The sequence below is a fragment of the Ochotona princeps genome, chromosome 2 (genome assembly GCF_030435755.1).
Source record: "Ochotona princeps isolate mOchPri1 chromosome 2, mOchPri1.hap1, whole genome shotgun sequence".
Lineage (NCBI taxonomy): Eukaryota > Metazoa > Chordata > Mammalia > Lagomorpha > Ochotonidae > Ochotona > Ochotona princeps.
Genome location: NC_080833.1, coordinates 91,450,477 through 91,472,510, shown reverse-complemented (window position 1 = coordinate 91,472,510; position 22,034 = coordinate 91,450,477). Strand labels below are relative to the sequence as shown.

Here is a 22,034-nt window from a genome sequence, read left to right as displayed (position 1 = left end):
GGCAGGGGACATTGAGGGGACAGCTTCTTGCTGTCAAACTACTTCAGCACCAGGGGATGGGAGATGGTCATTTCATGAGGCCTTAGAGACCCTGATGTGGGGAAGAGTGTTCTAAGAGTATTCTTGCATGGCTTTGATAGTGCTACAACATTGTCAGCTTTGTTGCACCAAATTTGAGAAAGTCTTTCCAAGATCTATTGGCTGATCGGGTCCACCTCAGTGTGTATTCACAGACCTAGACACTTGCTGCAAAACTTGACCAGGAGAATTGTCCAATCTATTCTGCTTTCCATCCTCTGATGAGGCAGTCGATGCCTCCCTGTTGGCCAGGAAGAACTGACTGCCATGTCCCCCATGTGCAGTGGTCATGCTCTCCACCAAACAGGCATCAGCAACTGAGGAGGCCCATTCCTGATACATGCACTCCAAGGCTGGATCACATATCTTGTGATTTTCCCTGTGGCTGGGATTTAAGTCCTGTGATCCAGTTGAAGCATCTTCCAAGACACGTCAACTGGGGTGACCTCAAACTTGACTCTTGCATGTGCAGCCAGTATAGCATCAGGCTTGGTCTGTTACCTGTACCAGCCAACGCACATACCAGTGGTGTAGCCACCTGGTCAGTTCTGCCCCTAGCCCCATCTCTCATGTGAACTTATGGGTGCTGTGGCTTAGCCCAACCCAGTCTGCCACAAGTCTGATATTCATGCACATCAAGCAGTGGCACAGTCTAGTTGGGGTAAACCCCAATAGCCCCAACCAGATGTGTTCCCAGCCCCAGTTTCTGCATATGCCAGTATATGCTGCAGCTGAGCCCAATCTTTCCCATATCCCATTTGGCTCTCATGCACATCTATGGGTGCTGTGGCAACCTTATTCCACCCTGCCCCCATACCCAGCCCATACATATGCCATAGTATTGCTGCTTTGTCCAGCCTGGCCTACCCTCAGCCCTGGCTTTCATGCTCACCTGTGGGAATTGCAGCCCAGCACAGGAGTACCCACAGTTTCCCTGCCAGGTTCACTCCCAATCCCAGATCTTGAGCTTGCCATGGGGTAATGTAGTCCAACCTGACATGACTGGCATCCAATCCTGGCACTTGTCAGCTGGTGCTGCAGCCTAGTCCAGCTGGCCTGCACACATTCTGGCTCTCATATCAGCAGGTGCAGTAGCCTGGTCAGGCTGTAGACCCAACCCAAATGCCAGCTGATAGGTGCTGCCATACTGCTTGGATTGGCCTGCCCCCCCCCCCCGCCCCCAGTACCAGCTCTCATGCTCACCAGTGGAAGCAGTGGCTCAGCAGGGGTATCCCACAGGTTTCCTTCCCAGGCTTATACCCAGCTCTGAGCCTTCCATGTGTCAGTGAGTGCTAGGTACAGCCTGGTCTGAGACGGCCCTCCCTGAACCTTGGCATTTGCTAGCAGGTGCTATTGCCCAGTTCAGCCCAGCTTGTCCCACATCCCAGCTCTCACTGACAAGTGCAGCAGCCTAGCCTAGCCTGGCTCACTTCCAGCACCAGTCCTCATATGAACTGATGGGTGTTGCAGTCCAACCCTGGCTGGCCTGCACTGTGAGCTGGCTCTTGCTTGTGCCAGTGTGTGCTGTGGATTGGCCCAGACCTAGCCTGCCCCAGACCTGCTCCACGTGTATGCTGACAGTTGCTGCAACCCAACCTAGCCTGGTCTTCCCCCTGCCCCAGCTCTTGCATTCACCAGTGGGAGCTTTAGCCTAGCAGGGGAGTTCCCCAGTTTTCCTTACCAGGCTTGCTCCCTGTCTCAGACCTGGCAAGTGCCAGCAGGTGTTGTGGCCAGCCTGACATAGCCAGCCCCCAGTTTTGGCACTCATTATGGTCTGAACCAGTTCTGGCTCTTACTAGTGGGTGCGACAGCCCAATCCAGCCTTGGCCACCCCAAAACCTGGCTGTTATATGACCTGGCAGTTGTTATGGCTTAGCTTCACCCATTCTAGCTCTCTGGAACACCAGTGGGTGCTGAAGCCTAGCCCCATCTGGCCTGTCCCTAGACCCATCCCACACACATGCAGAGGGGTGCTGTTGCCTTGTGCAGCCTGGTCCACACACAACTCTGGTTCTCATACTCACCATTGGGAACTACAGCCTAGCAGGGATTCCCCAAATTTCTCCTATCAGACCCAGACCTTGTATGTACTGGTGAGTGCTTTGGCCTATTCTGGCATGGCTTACCCACAGTCTCAGCTCTTCCTGGTGGGTGTTGCAGTCTAGCCCAGCTGGGTGTGCCAAATGGTGCTGCAGCCTGGTCTAACCTGGCTTGCTTGCAGACCTGGCTCACACAAATGCTGATGAGTGCCGCAGCCTTAGTTGGCCTGGCCTGCCCCTAGCCCTGGCTTTTTTGCTTCTCAGCAGGAGCTGTAGCCTATTAGGGGAGTTCTGTAAGTTCTCCTACCAGGCCTACTCCCAGCCCCAGATCTTATGCGTGCGTTAGTGGTGTCATGACCCTGCTTAGCATGGTCTACCTTTGCATGTGCCAGTAGGCACTGCAGCCTGGCCCAGCCTGGTTTCCTCCCAGCCCTGGCTCCCTTAAGTGTCAGGTAAGTTCCTGTCAGGTGAGTCCAACCTGGCTTGGCCAGTCATCACCCCTCAGCTCTTCAGCAAACTAGTGGGTGTTCCAGTCCCACAGAGGCAGGGCAACAAGTCCCCTATAGGATCTGCCCCCGGATCTGGTTCTCTCATGTTCTGGCGAGTGCTGTGGCCCAAGCTGATTGTGGCCCACTTCCTGTCCTGATACTTACAGTAGGGTACTGTGGCCTAGCTCAACCAGGCATGTCCTTCACCCTCAGCTTTGATACGCACTGGCAGGTGGCAGATGATGCTACTTAGCCCAGCCCAGGTCTCCCACGTGGGTGGATGCTTTGACCTGTTCCAGACATGCCCTCCAGTTTTCTCCACTAGCAGGGAGCTGGATAGGAAGTGGAGCAGCTTGGATATAAAATGGTACCCTTGTGGGATCCCAGCATGCAAGGATTTAGCCACTAGGCTATGGTGCCGGGCCTGAAGGCGATGATTCTTTTTTTTTTTTTTAAGATTTACTTTATTTTCATTACAAAGTCAGACATACAGAGAGGAGGAGAGACAGAGAGGAAGGTCTTCCGTCCGATGATTCACTCCCCAAGTGAGTGCAACGGCCGGTGCTGCGCCGAAGCCGGGAACCAGGAACCTCTTCCGGGTCTCCCACGCGGGTGCAGGGTCCCAAAACTTTGGGCCATCCTCGACTGCTTTCCCAGGCCACAAGCAGGGAGCTGGATGGAAAGTGGAGCTGCCGGGACTAGAACCGGCTCCCATATGGGATCCCGGGGCGTTCGAGGCGAGGACTTTCGCTGCTAGGCCACGCCCGCCCTCCGGGCCAGGCAATGACTCTTAAGCCCAGAATCTAGAAGTAATATAAATAGCCAGTTTGGTCTCCAGATGATTCACTAACCAGGGGGTCTTTAAAATGCCAAACTCAATAGGTACTTAGACATCAAAAAGAAAAACAGGGCAGAAAGAGAGGCAGATTCCTGGTCAGAGTTCCTGGCTTTGGTTGGGACAAGGCGTTTTTAATGAGCAGTTCAGAATGTGGGGGGGGGATTGAGGCTAGGGGAGGCGGGTGCACGTTTACTCCTGCCTGCCACACCAGTACAATCAGTTTCCGTAAAGCAGTTGGGGCTAAACCCAGAGCCGCTCTGATGACGCACCACTTCTCATCTGATTGGCACTTTCACACATCAAACGTGGATTCTTGCTGTCGCTTGTCGATGTCATCTCTTCATGTTTACCCAGTCATAGGAGTAGGAGGCAGGTGTGCTCTCTGGAAGTCCAAGGTTCTTTCTGTTCTATTGAGTCTTGGTAGCTGCATCGCTCTGGGGACTTGGGAGCCCAGAACTCCATGTAACCGCTGAGGAGACACCCCAAGTTTCTACGGAGCTGACTATGCCATTGACCAAGGCACCTCCTCTTAGCTACCGCCCACGCAGATAGGCAGGGCCGTTCTCACAAAGGCCCCTTCCCAGTTTTTAAATTACTCTCACAGATGCATTCAGATTCAGCTGCTAGGCTTCTTTATCGCTCAATCCCATTCCAGGGTGCAGCTCCGCTCCTTTCCTCCTTACACCCACCCCCTGTTCCTCGCCAACTCCTCTATGCTGCCAGTGCAAAACGGGCCCACATGCGTGGTGTCCGGAGGCACAAGAAAGAGCTCTGAGTAGGACTCACTGGGCAGTCAGCCAAGCTCCAGACCCGGGGTGGGGTTGCTTTTATACACGTACCCCGCACCGCAAAATACAAAGCCATCAGCCAGAGTTCTTGCCTTTCTAGGGGCTTCCTGCTAGAGCCGCACCTCGCTGAACTGCATAACCAGGTTCTGGGTTGCACCGCCCCTCCTGGGAGCCACCCGGCGGCGCCAGCCCGCGCTTCCGGCCAGCTCCAGGCAGGCCGAACCGGGCCCCGGGCGAGCTCCTCCCCGCGCAGCAGCCTGGCGGCCACTCCCCGCACGCTGGGCTGGCCAGGCGCCGCTCGCCTCCCGCGCGCAGCCCTCGGCGCCAAGCTCAAGCCTCGCCCCCGTGCCGCCCCGACGCCCAGCGGCCGCGGGCCCCTCCCAGCCAGGCCTTACTCAGGTCCTGGGCGCGCCCTGCAGCCCGCGGCCGCCGCTGCCTCCGTCACTGGGCCGTTCCTCGCCCACCGCCCCGGGAACCATGCTGCGCTGGCTCCGGGGCTTCGTGCTGCCTGTCGCGGCCTGCCAGGGCGCGGAGCCGCCGACGCGCTACGAGACCCTGTTCCAGGCGCTCGACCGCAATGGGGACGGCGTGGTGGACATCCGCGAGCTGCAGGAGGGGCTCAAGAGCCTGGGCATCCCCCTGGGCCAGGACGCCGAGGAGGTGGGTGCTGCCCGAGCGCTGGCGGCGAGCGGCGCGGATACTCTGGGGACGCTGCCAGGACCAAGTAGGGCGGCGGCCCCGGGCTTGTTCCCAGAGAACGCGGAACTGCGGTTTCCGCGGGCAGATGGGTTAGGAAACTGGGGGACCCAGGAGCGCGGTCGCTTGCCTGGGACCGGAGTCCCTGGTGCTTTATTGGACGGCGTCGAGTACTGGAAACGCTTTGCCCACGAGCCCTGTGGAGTTTGTAAACCCTCCCCAGCACTTGTTCCGAGCGCACCTCAGCCCCTCCGCCCGCCTTGGAGTTCCAGACTCGTGTGGGACACGGGTTCTGGAAGCAGGCTCCTACTTTGCAGCGCTTCCCCGCGGTTCTGTGCCTCGGGCAAGAGGTTATGGCCTCAGACCTATTGACAACCCCCTGGTCTGTTTGCCCGGCTTGCTGTGGAGGAGGAATGATGACATTCCACGGTTTAAGGCTTGCTCCAAGTGCCACCGTCGATCCCCCAGGCTTGACTTGTTGCTGAGCGAGTTCTGAGTCATTTTCCTCTGAGTCATCGGATGAACTTCAGGAGTCCCTTGAGCTGAGCTTCCTTAGCTATGTCTTCAATGCTAATGTTCATGCTAGACCTTATTATCCAATCTGACATTCGTTTTGACTGATACACTCTTTTATAGAAGGTTAATAATGACTATTTCTGGCTGATAGGAGTTAAGTAACTTCTCTGTTTTTTATTTACAATTTTTTTTGTTATTCAGTGGAGAAAAAGAGTGTATACTATTTCTGTGATTCACAAAAGAGTTATTTTTATTTGTAGTATGTGTTGCGTCCCCTGAGATGGGTCTCTGAACTGCTAGTCAAAGAAGGTGGTCAGGTGTTGCTACTGTTAAGTTTTCACAGAATGTTATTCTAATTTCACCTTCCACTGAGATCATGACCACCGGAGGATGAGAGCTGTGTTTCACTCATCTGAAAAAGTTTAAGGCTGTGGTTTCAAACCCTAACAAAGTTCTGGACCATTTAGAAATAACTAGGAAAAAAAAAAAAAAAAAAGAAAAAACAACCAACCAACCAACCAACCAAACAAAAAACCAAAGACCAAACTGAATTTTGAGATTGATTTATTTTAAAGGAAGAGAAAGAAGGGGTGAGCCAACAACAAAGAAATCTTCCATCCCTGGTTTACGCCCCAAATGGCTGCAGCTGGTCCAGGGAGTACTTGAACCCCCTGCTGCTGCTTCCCAAGGTGTTTTCAGCTGGAAGCTGGATGGGAAGTGGAGCAGCTGGGACGGTGCTCTGTTATAGGATGCTTATATCATAAGTGCTGGCTTGGGCCCAGTGTGATGGTGGTTCAATCAGCGCATTTTCGTGCAAGCACCAGAATCCCATATGGGCACCGGTTCATGTCCCATTTGTTCCATTTCCCATCCAGCTCCCTGCCTGTGGCCTGGGAAAGCAGTAGAGGATGGCCAATGCCTTGGAAACCTGCACCCAGATGAGAGACCTGGAATAAGCTCCTGGCTCCTGGCTTTGGATTGGCTCAGCTCTGGCCATTGCTGCTCTCTGGGGAGTGAACCAGCAGATGGAAGATCTATCTCTCCTTCTCTCTGTAAATGTGTCTTTCCAATAATAAATGAATAACTCCTAAAACAAAATCTGGGAATGCTGGATTAAAGACGAATATCTTTTTGCATATACAATGAAGCTTGTAGGAAAAAAACATTCAGACTGCCTGAATTGAAATATTGGTTGTACTGCTTTATTAATTTGGGCAAATTTCTTTACCTCCCTGTCCTATTTTTCATGTCTAATGGGGGTAACAACAATAACACCTTTTAGGGCTGTTGTAAAGGATAAATAAATATGCAAGGGACTTAGCATTATACTTGATACATAATAAGCACTCCAAAACTAGGAGCTTTACATGGTGACTTCCTTCAGGAGCTCTCTCCATGACTGGATTTGCATCCCTTTCTTTACAAATCTGCCAATGTTTTCCCATTTGTATTTTGAGTCAAGGACTCTGGCTTATTCATTTTGGCTGTGTCTTTTGGTGAAGTGCTCCTTTCATCATTAGACTATTTGTTTATTTGCCTGCTCTTCCAACAGAATTCCTCTGTATTTCTCAAACATCTCCATTCCTGTCCAGCGCCTTCTCTTGGCTGGGTTGTTTTCTCAGGGCACCTGTGGTGACTCTGTAGCAGCTGAATTCCCACCCTGATGCAACGATAGTCATTGCCCTTCACTCCACTAAAGGTGCCGTGGTTTTTTTTTTTTTTAAAGATTTATTTATTTTATTACAAAGTCAGATATACAGACAGGAGGAGAGACAGAGAGAAAGATCTTCCATCCGATGATTCACTCCCCAAGTGAGTGCAACGGCCGGTGCTGTGCCGATCTGAAGCTGGGAACCAGGAACCTCTTCCGGGTCTCCCACGCGGGTGCAGGGTCCCAAATCTTTGGGCCATCCTCATCTGCTTTCCCAGGCCACAAGCAGGGAGCTGGATGGGAAGTGGAGCTGCCGGGACTAGAACCGGCGGCCCATCTGGGATCCCGGGGTGTTCAAGGCGAGGACTTTAGCTGCTAGGCCACGCCACTGGGCCCGGTGCTGTGGTTTTGTTTGCCTTCTGAATGAGGGTGTGGTTGAGCCAGTCCCAGGACTCCTTGTTTCTACTTCTCTGAAGCTGGTGCTTACTGGTGCTGACTGCATCCGTGCTGCCCCTCTGAACAGCAGAAACCAAGATGGTGATTGGGTGTGCAGAAAAAAGTAGTGGGGAAAATGCCTGTGCAGGATTATGGGAAGGCAACAGCTGTAGCCCAAAAAGACTTCAGGTGACATTGCAAGTTGAATCCCTGTGAAACGAGTGCGAGAAAGGAGGACTAGTTAGGAAGACTCCAAAGCCTCGTCCTTAGAAAGTTTCCTGCAGGTTCATGGGGAGGAACACGGGAAATGTCCTCTGTTGGGGAAGTCCTGTGTTGGCTGCCCTGACTGGCATCCAGGGTGTGTCCCATCGCTGGTTGGAGCAGCCCCAGGAAGGTAGGAATTGATCATGGGCGATGTGATGGGTCCAGAGTTCGAAGGTGTGGCAGGGGTAGGCTGTAGTCACACCTGCTTTCATGGCAGGTTTTCTGGAAGGTTTGCTGAACCACGCAACTCCCTGACCACTCTTGATCACTCATTGCATTACTCAGAGTGCTTTTTTTGCATAGGTTTGCAGACTCCTTCAGGCTTCCTGACTGCTTTTGCTGAGGGAGTTCAGGGGGACAAACTGAAATATCTGTTGCTTCAGTTGGTCGTAACTGTATTTATGAGTTTTGTTCCATTTTAAAGCCAGCTCATCCTCAGCTACATAATCTCTGCAGGTCTTTTTGGTCTCATGTAGACACTCATTCCTGAGCTGTCTAAGCTGCCCAGGCAAGCATTGCTACATCTCCCCATTCACAGTAATTACTGGGCAGGGAAGAATCAATAGATGTTCGCCTGGATCTCTGTCATTCCATACCTGTGAGTATTTCTCTGGGCAGCCTTGCCTCCAGATGATCAAGATCAGTTCACATCTTCCAACCCGGTAATTTTTCTTCTTACATATTGATCCTGGAAGCAAGGAGTTCAGAGTGACTAGTAGTACCTGCAGCATATTGTTGATTGCAACTCTTGCTGAGTTCCCTGGTGAGTGACTCTGTAGGGCTAAGAGCTGTGGAGACAAGAAGCAGAAAGCCCCTCTGTGGGTCAATGAGATTTATGTTATATGACTACACTGTTACTTCCACCTTTTCTGTGGGGGCCACCTGTTGGAACCCTGGTGACATCTTTCATTTTGCATGGTACCATGTCTTGCAAAGTAGTCGCTGTCTCTGCCAGTTGCTGTCTTCCAGTGGGATCCCCAGCTGTGTGTTCGGCAGCCGTTCCAGTATTCTGTGAGGTTGGCTGCTCTCTGGATGGTATGGTGCTATGGTTTGAATGTGTCACCCAGAAGGTCTCTGCTGTAAACTCAAACCCCAAATGCATATGCTAATAGTGTTTGGAGGTATGACTCTTGAGTAGTAACTGGGATTCAGTGAGATCCTAAAGGTGGACTATCTATGATGGCATTGGTGGTTTTTTGAAGTGAAAAGAGACCACACTAGCACACTTACTTTGACTCGCTGAGGGATGACATTGCAGGTAAAGCCTGCTGAGATGCTGAGCAGGTGGCAGCACAAGCCCTTGGACTTACCATTCTCCAGACCTGTGAGCCCAAAAAACTTGTGTTCTTTATAGATCATCTGGTCTTGGTGTTTTGTTTTGGCAAGACAAATGGACTGGGATGTGTGGTATGTTATATGGCCAGTTAACTTACTGGTCACAAGCCAACTTCTATGCTTTACTTACTGGGAACTGCCCAGGCCATGGGCCGCTGCTGCTCAGTAATGTGTATGTTTCTACCTCAGGCCATTTCACGTTTCTCACAAAGTAGGTGATTCCTCCAACTGGAAAGATTTTCATTTTCTGTTATTTTTCAGGGCTACATCTAAGTAGCTGTGTTGCTATAATGCAACTGCTAGCTCTAATTTTTTTTAAATAAACTGGAATGGAGGGCATGGTAGGAGAGAAAGAGATAGAAAAAAGAGTGTGAGTGAGTGTACTTCCATCTATTGGATCACTTCTCGCCTCAGTTTCCCATAATGACCAGGGCTAGGACAGGCTGAAGGCGGGAGTTGTAAACTCCATTCAGGTCTCCCATGTTGGTGGCAGCAACTTAGTTACTTCAACTACCACTGCCTCTGAGGGTCTGTGTGAGCAGGCAGCTGGGGTCGGGGCCTGAGCAGGTGTAATCCAGGTATCGGGTGCAGGCACCTTACCTCTGACTGCCTATCCTGCTGTCTGATTTTGTTGGCTCACTGACCCTTTAGTAAACCAGGCTGCTGCTTTTTCCATCTCATGTTGAAGGTACTTCAAAAAGTTTGTGGAAAAGTGGAGTTAGGAGATAAGTTTATTTTGGTCCAAGAAATTTTTGGAAATTCATGCATAGGTTTTACTAAGATAGGATTGTCATGAATTTTGGAAGGTCTTATTTGCATGAATGTAAAAACATTTTTATACACACTATGATTTTGAACACTTTTTGAAGTGTGTTTATTTTGGCTTTTTTAGTGGTTTGCAGACTGAAACATTGTAGCTTCCCTCTCACTCTTCAGAAATCTGGATTTAGGGGCCCAACACCATGGCTCAATTGGGTAATCCTCCCCTTGCAAATGCCAGGATCCTGTACAGGAATCAGTTCCTGTCTAGTTGTTACCATTCAGCTCCCTGCTTGTGGCCTGGGAAAACAGGGGAGGATGGACAAAAGCTTTGGGAAACTGCACGTGTGTGGATTTATAAAGAAGGCATAAAATGAAAGGGATGAGATCTCGGGCCCGGCAGCGTGGCCTAGCAGTTAAAGTCCTCACCTTGAAAGCCCCAGGATCCCATATGGGCGCCGGTTCTAATCCCGGCAGCTCTGCTTCCCATCCAGCTCCCTGCTTGTGGCCTGGGAAAGCAGTCGAGGATGGCCCGGTGCTTTGGGACCCTTGCACCCACGTGGGGGACTCGGAAGAGGTTCCTGGTTCCCGGCTTTGGATCGGCACAGCACCAGCCGTTGTGTCTCACTTGGGGAGTGAATCATCAGACGGAAGATCTTCCTCTCTGTCTCTCCTCCTCCTCTGTACATCTGACTGTAATAAAATAAATAAATCTTTAAAAAAAAAAAAAAGGGATGAGAGCTCACCCAATAGGATTTTACAGTGATTTTTCTCTACCTTCTCTGACATTGTCTCAGTGGTATCTCTAATTAACTAGCGGAAGATAGGAGGGAACTCAGTTTACATAGGATGAGGATGTTCCTGGACCTAAGTTCATGGCCATTGGCTTAACAATTGTGATCTATTAGGCTGGGAAATCCTTGGCACTTTTAAGTTTGTTGTTTGCCATCTTTTCACAGATACACACTCTTACTATAACTTTCTTGGGATAGACTTAGAATGCTGGAGGCATGGGACCATGGAAGCTGAGATCACTATTAGGGACTGAATATTCATGCTCCTTCCTAGCCCTGACTGAGATGCTCACCCCTGATGTAATGGTGTCAGGAGGTGGAGCCTTTGGTAGGTTATCGGGTCTTGAGGATGAGGCCTTCATGAATGGGATTTGTGTTTATAGAAGGGACTCAGACAATACACTTTGCAGTCATGTGAAGACACAAACAGAAATTTGCAGTGCATGGACCAGGAAGTGCACCCTTGCTGGGTGCTCCCCCATCCAGGACTTGCAGCTCCAGAACTGTGAGAAATACGTGTCTACTGTGTAAGCTAGGTGGATTGATTTTGATAGAGTAGCCCAAGTGGACTAAGGCAAATGAATAAGAGCTAAAAGGAAAGTAGCCTGCTCAGGTATCAACTGATCACATACTTGTCAATTTGAGTTTCACTTGGGATTTACTTTTCTTATTCCAAAAATGCAAATATAACAATGGGTGTTTGGTAAAGTGATAGAGATGCTGTTTAGCATACCTGCATTCCTGATCTAAGTTCTGGCTCTTGTGCATCCACTCTAGCTTCTTGCTAATGCTTTCTCTGCAAGGCAGCAGAGGATAGCTCAAATACTCAGACCACTCTCATCCGCATGGGAGACCCAGATGCAGTTACTGGTTCCTAGCTTTGGGTCACCCAACCTTGGATGTTGTAGTCATTTGCAAAGTGAGCTCGTAGATGGAATTTCTCCATCTACGTCTTCATATATCTTTACTGGTCAAATTTTAAAAAAAAAGACACAATAAAATTGGAATACCAATTGCACTTCCCCGGGCAGTTTTTAACAAGTTCATATATGATTGGGCATGAAAGTTTGTTAATTATATACTTTAAAAAATATGCTCTCGTGTATAATAGATAGTGAAGTCTGTGAGAACCCTGTGTCCCCAAGGGCGTGAAGTGCGACTGAGTGAGTGCCACAGGAGCAGTTGGACTGGGTCACCTGAGAAAGCCCTTGTAACTCAGACCCGCAGTCTTTGCATTCTCTGTTGTATTGACAACTACAGATGGAATAAAGTCACGCACAGAAATAGCAGCTTGGCAAATGTTTATCATGTTGCATGGGTTTTCTTTTCAGGACTTCCCTCCATGACAGTTCGTCTGAGAACAAATAGAGCATTCATTCCACTAACGTTGCAATTATTAGAAACTTTTTCGTTTCTGATGTTATAATATGAAACCTGATATGAAAGTGACAGGGGTGTGCTATGGGGCATGGCATCCCAGCAGAGAGATTATGGTATAAAAATGTGATGCAGTCTCAGTTACTTTTATGGCAATGTTCTAAAATACATGAAAATTAGATCTTGTGTGTTGGTTACTGATTTGTTTTAAAATCTGGCATGATAATAAATTTCCTATAAGAGAGAAGGAAATGGAGAGAATTCCTTAGCAGTGCATAAAATATCCTTTCCATCTTGGTGAGATCCTAACTGTTCAGCCACTTCCCAAGCCCCATCATTCTACATTCCCTCAGTTGGCCACAGCCATACATGTTATCTCTTTATTTTCTTTTCTCTGCCTGATAAATTATTACCATTTCTCTCATTCTGCCTGATAAATTATTACCACTAGAGCTTCAGCTTGAATTTGTAATTTTAACCTAGCTCAATCAGAATTATTTTTTATTCATATCATAGTGATGACATTGAACACACATTAGCTTCCATAGGACACCATTCTGTAAGTTGCCACTGCAACTTTATAAAAATAAATCTTTAAAAAAAAGAGATTTATATTTTTTTTTTATTACAAAGTCAGATATACAAAGAGGAGAGACAGAGAGGAAGATCTTCCGTCCGATGATTCACTCCCCAAGTGAGCTGCAATGGCCAGTGCTGCGCCAGTCCGAAGCTGGGAACCTGGAACCTCTTCTGGGTCTCCCACGCGGGTACAGGGTCCCAAATCCTTGGGCCGTCCTCGACTGCTTTCCCAGGCCACAAGCAGGGAGCTGGATGGGAAGCAGAGCTGCCGGGATCAGAACCGGCACCCTATGGGATCCCGGGGCGTTCAAGGTGAGGACTTTAACTGCTAGGCCATGCCGCCGGGCCCAAAAATTTTATTTCTTTAAGGGTCAGATAAAGTCCACTGAGGCATCTGAGTCCAACAGGTTTTATTAGAACATCAGAGAGATTTGTTCAGAAAATTGTTTACAGGTTGTCCTGTTCACTGGTGCCATGCACCCAGTGCTTATTGCTGTGGGCTATGAAATCACATAGAACAGGATCCGACATACTTACCAGAGGTCAGCATGGTAGGGCAGCAAATCCCTTATTAGTGCTGATTCAAGACCTGGTTGCCCCCTTTCTGATCCAGCTCCCTGTAAATATACCTTGGAAAGTAGCTTAAGATAGCCCAGATGCTTTGTCCACACAACCGAAGTGGGAAATCTTGATGGAGACCCTGGCTCCTGGCTTTGGCCAGGCATCCATCTGGGGAATGAACCAATGCATAGAAGATCTCTTACTCTTTCAGTCTTTTGCTTTCTCTCTGTCACTCTGCCTTTTTAAAAAATGAAGTAGATCTTAGTAATAAAAAGATTTTACCACTACCTAAGCCTATGTCCTTGGGGTAAATTATTTAACTCCTAGAAACCTCAATGGTAAACTTGAAATGTAAGAACTGTTCAGTAACCAAGCACAGATATTTAACTCATTCAATTAATGCTTTTGATTAGTGCCAGACATTGTTCAATGGACTGGGCATGTAGTGGTGAACAAGACCCAGAGGGATCTTCATTGTATTCTCCAAACTTTCCCTGTAGGAAGCCTGTGTGTTAGGTGGGTAGGGAAAAAAAAAATTGAGCGAATAATGAGCAGGGTAATCTGCAAAAGTAGAAGGAACTATTTAACAAAAATATGCATCTTTTGCTAGATGTGACACTCAGCTCTGCGGTTTGCTGTTTCTCATTAAGTCTGTAAAACACTTGGTCTATTTTCCTTGTCACCCTGTCCCTGACTTCTGTCTTCTCTATAGACTCCAGTCAGCTCGATGCCTGTTTCCCCCTGGGGTGTCCCTCTTCTGGGATTCTGCCACCACCGGCATCCTCTGAAGTGTACAGGGAAAGACTGCCTTATGGGACAGTTCATCCCTGATGGGGCCATGGCCCAGAGGACTCTGTGAAGTAACCCTGGACATGTGCCACTGCCCTCAGCCCAGGGGGAAAGGTTGGTTGCAGAGTCCATGGCTTATGACCAATCGGGGGCAAGCTTCCTCCTGAAAGAGGGCCCTTGGAGGGAGATGGCCAGGGCTCTGGAGAAGGGAGATGAAAATTTCTGTCTCAACTTTTTAGAGAGCTCTTCACGTTTAGGAAAATAAAAGTCAGTTTTCAAAAGGTTTTTTTGTGTGTGTGTTACTACTACATGTCCACATTTCCAATGAGGCAGGATGCAGGATCCTAGATAGAGGAGTAGGTCTTGGGAGGACCAGGGTCCCCTGCTTTTTCTGCAGTGAGCGGCTTAAGAAACTATGGGTACTGATGTGGAGAGTCTCCGGACATATCCTTGGGATCCTGGCAAATATGACCTTGCCTGCTCTGAGCCTAGCTTGCTAAGTGTGCTACAAACAATCTAAGGCTAGAACAGCAGTAGAGCTAGTGTAGAGACTGGCTGAAGACCAGGAGTGGGGGATGGAGGGTGTGTGGGGTGCCAAGGAAGGGAGAGGTCACAGAAGAAAAGGCCCATGCAATCCCATTGCCATTGGGTTTCAATCACCACCTTCCCAGTTTTTCGTACTTGGATTCCCAGACAGGCACCACCAAACACATCTTTAATAAAGGTCAGTGGGACGCCACCCTCAGAGGCGGTTTAAGAAATGATTTCTAATTTTACACAGCCTTATGCTGGATGGCATCTTTCTGGTAGTTTACGGGAAGCAGTGGTTTGAGATGCCCCAGGGCATCTTCTCTGCCCACCTTGCAGTGTAGTGGGAACTATAGGAGGAGCTTGCCCCAGACACCCAACACTGGCCCACAGGTGGCATCTGCTCGCACATGCACGCACGGTGGCTCTGGAGCCGTTAAGATGTGCCTTCTCCTCCCTGAGCCTTTACTGCTATGGTTACTCTGTTTGTGTCCCCTGGAGGCTACTGTCTGAGGTCTTCCTGCTGCGTTGAGGTGGGAAGAGGTTGCCTTGGTTCCTGTATCTTCCACCTGTAAGAGACTCTCAGGGACCATAACCCCGCCTCAGCGACGTCGCAGATGAATGTACTCTACGGAGATCTCTTTTGGCAGTTGGATTATAATAAGGCTGAGACCTTGGACATCTTTGAGTTTCAGGAGTGTCTGATGGATCTAGGGGTCACTCAGTCCCTGGAAGAAGAGCAGGTGGGTCTCCCTTGGGGCTGGGGGCCCTGGAAAAGCCTTGGGAAGAGAGAACTGAAGCCAAAATGTACAGGACTCTCAGCTTGGCTTGGGCCCCTGTGATGCTCAGCCAGTGGGAGTTGTTCAATCTTGCTATTTATTAAGAAGAACCAAAGACAGCTAACACTTTCCTCAAGCATTTTTTCCTCAAAATTTTCCCCTAGAAACAGTTTTCTAGTTTGGATTGCTCTGAAAATGTTGGCTACAGCTGTTTCCTTTTGGGAGTTACCTATTGCAATGTGCTCACTTGTTGCTTGTAGCCCAGATGAGTATAAAACCCTTCCTATTGGCCATGCAAACCTTGGGGGTCTTCATTTGAAGTATATGTTCAGTCACCAACCAGTTGTATTTTAAACATATTGGATACAATGACCACCACATCTTGGTCCCTCTGTGACAACAGAAGCCCACATTGGATGTCATCTGTGGACCAATCCAGTCAAAATGTTGTCCCTGGAAGTTCACTTGAATTTTTTCCTTAATTCCTTAAAAAAAAAGTGTTTTTTCTTGTTGAGCTAAATGCTCTTCATGCCACAGTTCTTGGATTTAGATTCCCAGGTGTGACTTCTATTATTTGATGCACTAGCTTTTCATAAGAAATTCTGGGTTTTTCCATGAACAGGTATAATCATCTGAGATATTTCTTGCCCGTTGTTTTCCATGAGCGATGTAGTGAACCACAGAGAGGCTTTGCTTGCCTGCGGATGACTGTTGAGGGCTCCCCTATCAAACCCAAGGTGGAGGCATCCCCAGAGAGTTGTTTGTCAAAGGAACCTTGTTGTGGCCACTTTAGAGCCAGTCACATTTCCAGGAATTTCTAGGGAGGGGTCTTTTCCCACATGTCTCTAGCTTTCCTGGTAGGAACTTCACTTACCTAGGTTGAGAACTTAGTTGATTAGAGAAAAAAAATATTACTTAACATGGTATTGATTTAATTGCCTTGTGAGGACTAGTAAGTCGGTTCCTTGAATGATACATTATTTTGTTTTGCTTTTTGCTGTGAGAGATGAGAAACTGAATATGCAAACAGACACACATAAATAAATAAAACAAACTCACCTACAACCTGCATAAACCTGCCCTGGAAGCCTGCCCCTTATCCACAGCAAACAGCCTGGGAAACCAGCTTTTTGTGTCAGGTTGCAGGAAGTCGATGGCTATCTCTCACCACAACTCAGAAGGCCAATGATGACTTCTGTAATAATCAGTCCCATATGGCCATGATGTGGTTAAGAAGTGGCAGCTTTCCTACTTTAAACACTTTTTTTCCCCTTAGGGAGAGAGCGAGTGAATGTCAGGGGCTAGACTGGGGCTAACAAGCAGCTGGGAATGCAGTCAAGATTGCCCATGAGACCAAACTAAGTACTTGAGCCATCACAGCAGCCTCCCAGGGTCCACACTGGCAGAAAGCTGGAATTAGGAGCTGTAGCTGGGCATCAGGCCCACCCACTCCCAAGTGGCACATGTGTACTTTAACTGCTAAGCTAAAACTTGCCTGTATTTTGGCCAAGTGTATTCATCTGACCCATCTGTACCACTTGTAGTTAAGTTTCCCCCTGCCTGCTGCTGGTTTCCAATTGCAGCACACAGCAACCCTTCTCCTTTCCACAGTTGGAACCTCAGTTGAGCTGCCTGCCTTTGAGTCCCAGCCAAAACACAAGTGACAGTGCCCAAGGCCTTTGCTAGTTTAAGTCCAGACTTGACATATGTCGCTTGCTTTGTTTTCATATATTTCTGCATATAGGGAACACACAAGAAATTCAAAAGAGGAATATGGGTCCAAAAGCCAACCTGTTCAAAGACATTGTTATAGATGTCCTTTAACTTGTAATTTATAATTAATTTCCACTGGCTAAGGAATAAACTTCCTAGATAAAACTTCTGTCCATCAACTAGGCCCCAGAACCTTGGGTTTTTTGATTATGTAAATCTAAATATATGTTTTGGTTGTTCAGGAAGTAATTTCCAGATGAAGATCATTCTCAACATGTAAAAAGAATTAAACAGCAGTGGTTGTTTTTCAGAAACATAATAAACATGCATTTGCTTTAAAAGCTGTCAGTGTAATTGGTATATTTTGATCAGGGCTATTATATGTTGCAGATTAGAGAATCCTATTCAAATTAAGCCTACACAGAAAAGGTTAAAATTCTTTGTTAAGTACCCTTTTTAGACTGGGGAAGCAACTCTGTATCCCTAGTTCAGTAGACTTTTTTTAATAGATGATGTTGAATTCAACAAATACTTATTAAGATGATTATATGACTTTGATTCTGTGAATGTGGTAACAAATTTTTGATTTTACTTTCTTTGAGAGGGAGAAAGCTTCTGTTTACTGGTTTACTCCTCAAATTCTCATTTGTCACGCTGCTGTTAGGTTTTGGAATCAAGGATCTACCCACTTCATGAAATAGGCTAGGAAATCTTCACCATCTTTACAATACTTTGGGAAGTTTCTTTTCCTTTTTTTTCTTAAAAGTTTTGGAAAGCATGGACTTAAGGCAACATGGATCTGGATTTTTGTTTATGGAGATGTATCAGCTTATAAGTTAATATTTGTCGGACTGTTACTACTCAGGTTTTCTATTTTCATAATTTTTTTAGACGTGTTCTCTTTTTCTAGGCACATTTCTGTTTCATCTCAATTTCATACTTTTGGAGCTATTCATGATATCTTTAATGTTGTTAGTATCTGGTGATTTCTATATATTCTGACATCAGCTATTTCTATGCTTCGGGATCTTAGCAATTTATTTTGGTCTTTTCAAAGGGCCATCTTTGGACATTGTTTATCCTCTCAGTGTTGTTTTCTTTGTCATTACCTTTTGCTCTCTTTTTAAAAAGATTTATTTGTTTTTATGGGAAAGGTGAATTTATGGAGAGAAGGAGAGACAGAGATCTTCTGGTTCACTCTCCCAAATAAATGCAAGAGTTGGAACTGAGGTGATCCAGAGCCAGGAGCTTCCTTTGGGTCTCCCAAATGGTTTAGTGTCCCAAGGTTTTGGGCCATCCTCTGCTGCTTTCCCAGGCAGAAGAGAGCTGGATATACACAGAGCGGTGCTCATGTAGGATCTTTGTGCTTGCAAGAGGAGGATTAGCCAATGGAGCCATTGCACTGGGCCACCTTTTCCTCTTCATGTCTTTCCTTCAGCTGTGTTTTTTTGTTTTGTTTTCTGACCTCTTCAGAAAACAAATGATTGATAATAGATTTTTAGGCTTCTTAAAAACTATGAATATTACTTTAAATTTATATTTATCTGTAGGTTAAAAATTGTTTCTTGAGTTTGGAGCTGAGGGTCTAACCATGATACCATCCTGCAGCAGCATTACATTGTTTACCCAGAAAAGACCATCAGAACAGGGAAGCTGTGGGAAGGTGATTGTGTCGTCATAGGTGGTGGTAGGAAAGGGTTATATGTAACAGTAAATTTCATAAAAACTGTTTCTTTGTCAAAACAACAATTTCTGGTCATAGAAATAGTTTAGCATGACAGACTTTAATAAGAATGATTTTAAGGAAACGATTATTTTGGAAATCAAAGGAAAACTACTTTTTCAATCCTAATGTAAGTCAAGTGTTTGTCTTCTGTCTTGGAGTTTATAAAGTACAGATCAAGAAATTTAGAGTGTGATTACATTAGCCTTAAAGAAAAACTATGTTATATAGAAATTGCTGCATAATTGCTCTAATTGAAAATTTATCATACAACTGAGTGTCTTTTTTGCAGTGGTATGGTTCTTTCTGTTGCAGGTCATCACCATAATGAATAATGATATGGTTGACTAAAAATGGTACTATAGCTTTACAGGAAAACAATCAATTTGTTTAAAATCTATATCTAAGCAATTTAATATGTTAGTACATAATAGCAATGAAATCTCTAATTTTTTCTTGTAGAAAATTTTTACTACTGGAGATGTCAACAAAGATGGGAAGCTGGATTTTGAAGAATTTATGAAGTACCTTAAAGACCATGAGAAAAAGATGAAACTGGCATTTAAGAGTTTGGACAAAAACAATGATGGTGTGTCCCTCTTCTATTCATCCCCAGCTATGAAGAAGCACTTCCCTTCTGTCTTTCAGATGATAATTATTTCTTGAGTTAGCACTTGGTCTGTTGTGTGACATGTGATTTTTAATTTAGAATTCATATTTTTAGTGAAGGTGCTCATAGATAGCTTTGTCCATCAAATTTTTAAAAAGTGGGTACAGCCTGTCATAAAATGTTAATTATGGAACATTATTATGCTGACTTGATTTAAAGTTTTGGGTTAAAAACAGTCATTCTGGAGGCCAGTGTTGTGGTGTGGTGTGGTGTGGTGTGGTGTGGTGTGGTGAGTTGAGCCACTGCTTGCAGTGCTGGCGTTCTGTGTGAGAGTGTTGGTTTAAGTCCAGCTACTCTGCTTCCATTCCAGCTCACTGCTGATGTACCTGGGAAAGCAATAACAGATAGCCCAGTGTTTGGGCCCTTCCACCCATGCGGGAGATCAGGATCCTGGTTCTTGGCTTTTGGTCTGACTTAGACCTGGCCATTGTGTCCATTTGTGCTATGAACCGGTAAATGAAAGATATCCCTGTCTCTGTCTCTATCATTCTGCCTTTCAAATAAATAACTTCTTAAAAACATTGTTTTCTTTCCCTCTGGGTAGAGATTTTATGTGTGTGCATAGGAATGAATATTGTATATTTGAAAATTTTAAGACTATCAGATTATCTCACATTGATAGTCTTTTGAAATAACCAATTTAGAGAAGACACACTGTGATCCTGAAAATCAGGGGAAAGCTAGAATATAAACATTTAAGGATGTAACTTTGGTTGGGATTAAGGCTTCTCTATTGAGATTAGAGTCCCAAGTGTGCAAGGCCAAAAGCAAGGACAGCGGAACAAAAGGAGGAGTCACAAAACCTGTTGATCATCAGAGACAGCTGTTGCTAGGAGGGCCTTCATGAAAAATTGAATACAGTTCCAAACCCCTCCAGTACTTAGGAATGATCAGTCTATTTATTTATTTATTGACTTTCTTCCCCCAAGTTAAATAGGAGGGAAAGTATGTCAGTAGTTGGCAAACTTTTTTTTCCTAAAGTTCAGATAGTAACTATTTTAACTTTATAGACTATGTGATTTAAGTTGCAACTACTGTTCTTTGACATGTTGGCTCAGAGTAGCCATGTACAATTTGGGGGCAAGGGGACATAGCTATGATCCAATAAAACTGTATGTGTAGATGGTCAATGGGCCTTATTTGGCTAGAGGGCTATGGTTTTCTGGCTCCTAGTTTATACTAAACATTGACCTCAGTTAAATTCAGAGTGACTTTCTTCAAACAGAAAAACAAGCCAGGCCTTTGGATGGTTTTGATGATCACCCCAGCATATCAGCCACGAGGAGCTGAGCTATGGCAACTGTCTGTCGCCTCTAATCTTCAATCATATGCCCCAAGTGTGGTAAAATTCCATTTTTGCAATCACTTTTCATACTTCCTTTTAAACTTTCATTCTAAATCTTGAACCTTTCCAGCGCATTTGTTGAGATATGATTGTGTACTCTCAGAGCTGGCAGTAGCTGGAGATGGGGATATCCCGGGACTAGTGGCTAATAATTACAGATACATCATCCTGCTTCACGAGTTGTGTACACATAGATGATCTGTTTCAGAGAATTCTAAATGAACTAGTGGAAATAATTAAAAATGGAATGTTAATGATACATGTGGACTCAAGCAATGTCCTTTAATTTATAGTTATTGTATATTTTGATTTCTCTCTGTAGGCTCATATTTTTATTTGTCACACTCATTTAAAACAAAGCACATAGGCTATTCTCATTATTCATGGATTCTACATATTGCTAACATTTACCCCAGAATGTAAACTTACTGCATTTTCCTTGTCATTCACAGCTGAGCACAGAGCAGGAAACTCACTGCACTTTCCTGGTCATTCATGGCTGAGCTCGGAGCAGTGAAAGATTTGAGTTAATCAGCAAGCGCATGCCTGGTGCTCAGTGTTCTGCCTTCTTGCTTTTGCTATTGTTCTTTTGGTAGTCTATTTTGTGTCATTTTTAAAAAAATGTACATTCTGTTGGTAATTTCACTTAAGGTATTTCTCCAGTGCTGTGCTATAGGTCTGTTTAGTTTTCCTAAGTACAAGAAGGCTATGGCATACCTTTAGCTAGATACTGAACTTTGCCATGAGTTCAAGGTTAGTGAATGAACAATATACATTCCGTGAGGTATAGTAAGGCAGAAGCAAACATAAGACAAAGTTACGCATTGAGAAATGAGCAGGTCACGGTCAGAGGCTCATGGGAACCTATGGAGCAGTGGTTCCCATAGAAGTAATGGTTCATTGTTTGCTAATTCAGCGTTCACAGTGATGCAGAAGGTGACTAGGGTGGATAGCAAGAACCGACTGTATCTTGTGAAGAGACCAGCCACGGGGCAATGTTCAGAGTGGTTTTTGAGGTTGATGATGCCTTTGGCTCTCCTTGTGTTGCCCAGAATCTCATGTTGCTTTTTTCATCTCCCAGGAAGGACTGTCTTAGAATCCCATTGTTTCTTTTTTTTTTTTAAGATATATTTATTTTTTTTATCTGAAAGGCAGATGTACAGAAAAAAGGGGATACAGAAAGAAAGATGTTCCATCTGCTGGTTCACTCCCCAAGGAGCTGCAATGGCCGGAGCAGAGTCAATCTAAAGCCAGCATCCGGGAGGGAGCTTCTTCTAGCTCTCCCACAT

At 46.2% G+C, this 22,034-nt stretch overlaps 1 protein-coding gene across 2 annotated transcripts in view; it reads left to right on the top strand.

The window, feature by feature from the left end:
* The first annotated feature begins 4,603 nt into the window (after positions 1 to 4,603).
* The window catches only part of SLC25A24 (solute carrier family 25 member 24), a 49,124-nt gene continuing 31,693 nt past the window's right edge, over positions 4,604 to 22,034 (top strand). Inside the window, exons 1-2 of one of the 2 annotated variants that reach the window (XM_058659752.1) lie at positions 4,604 to 4,891; positions 19,193 to 19,319. In XM_058659752.1, the coding sequence (XP_058515735.1) occupies positions 4,709 to 4,891; positions 19,193 to 19,319 (310 nt within the window). In that variant the 5' untranslated portion in view covers positions 4,604 to 4,708. Of the gene's footprint in view, positions 4,892 to 14,999; positions 15,259 to 19,192; positions 19,320 to 22,034 lie in introns of those variants that run through there. The other variant, XM_058659757.1, reaches the window with a different exon arrangement.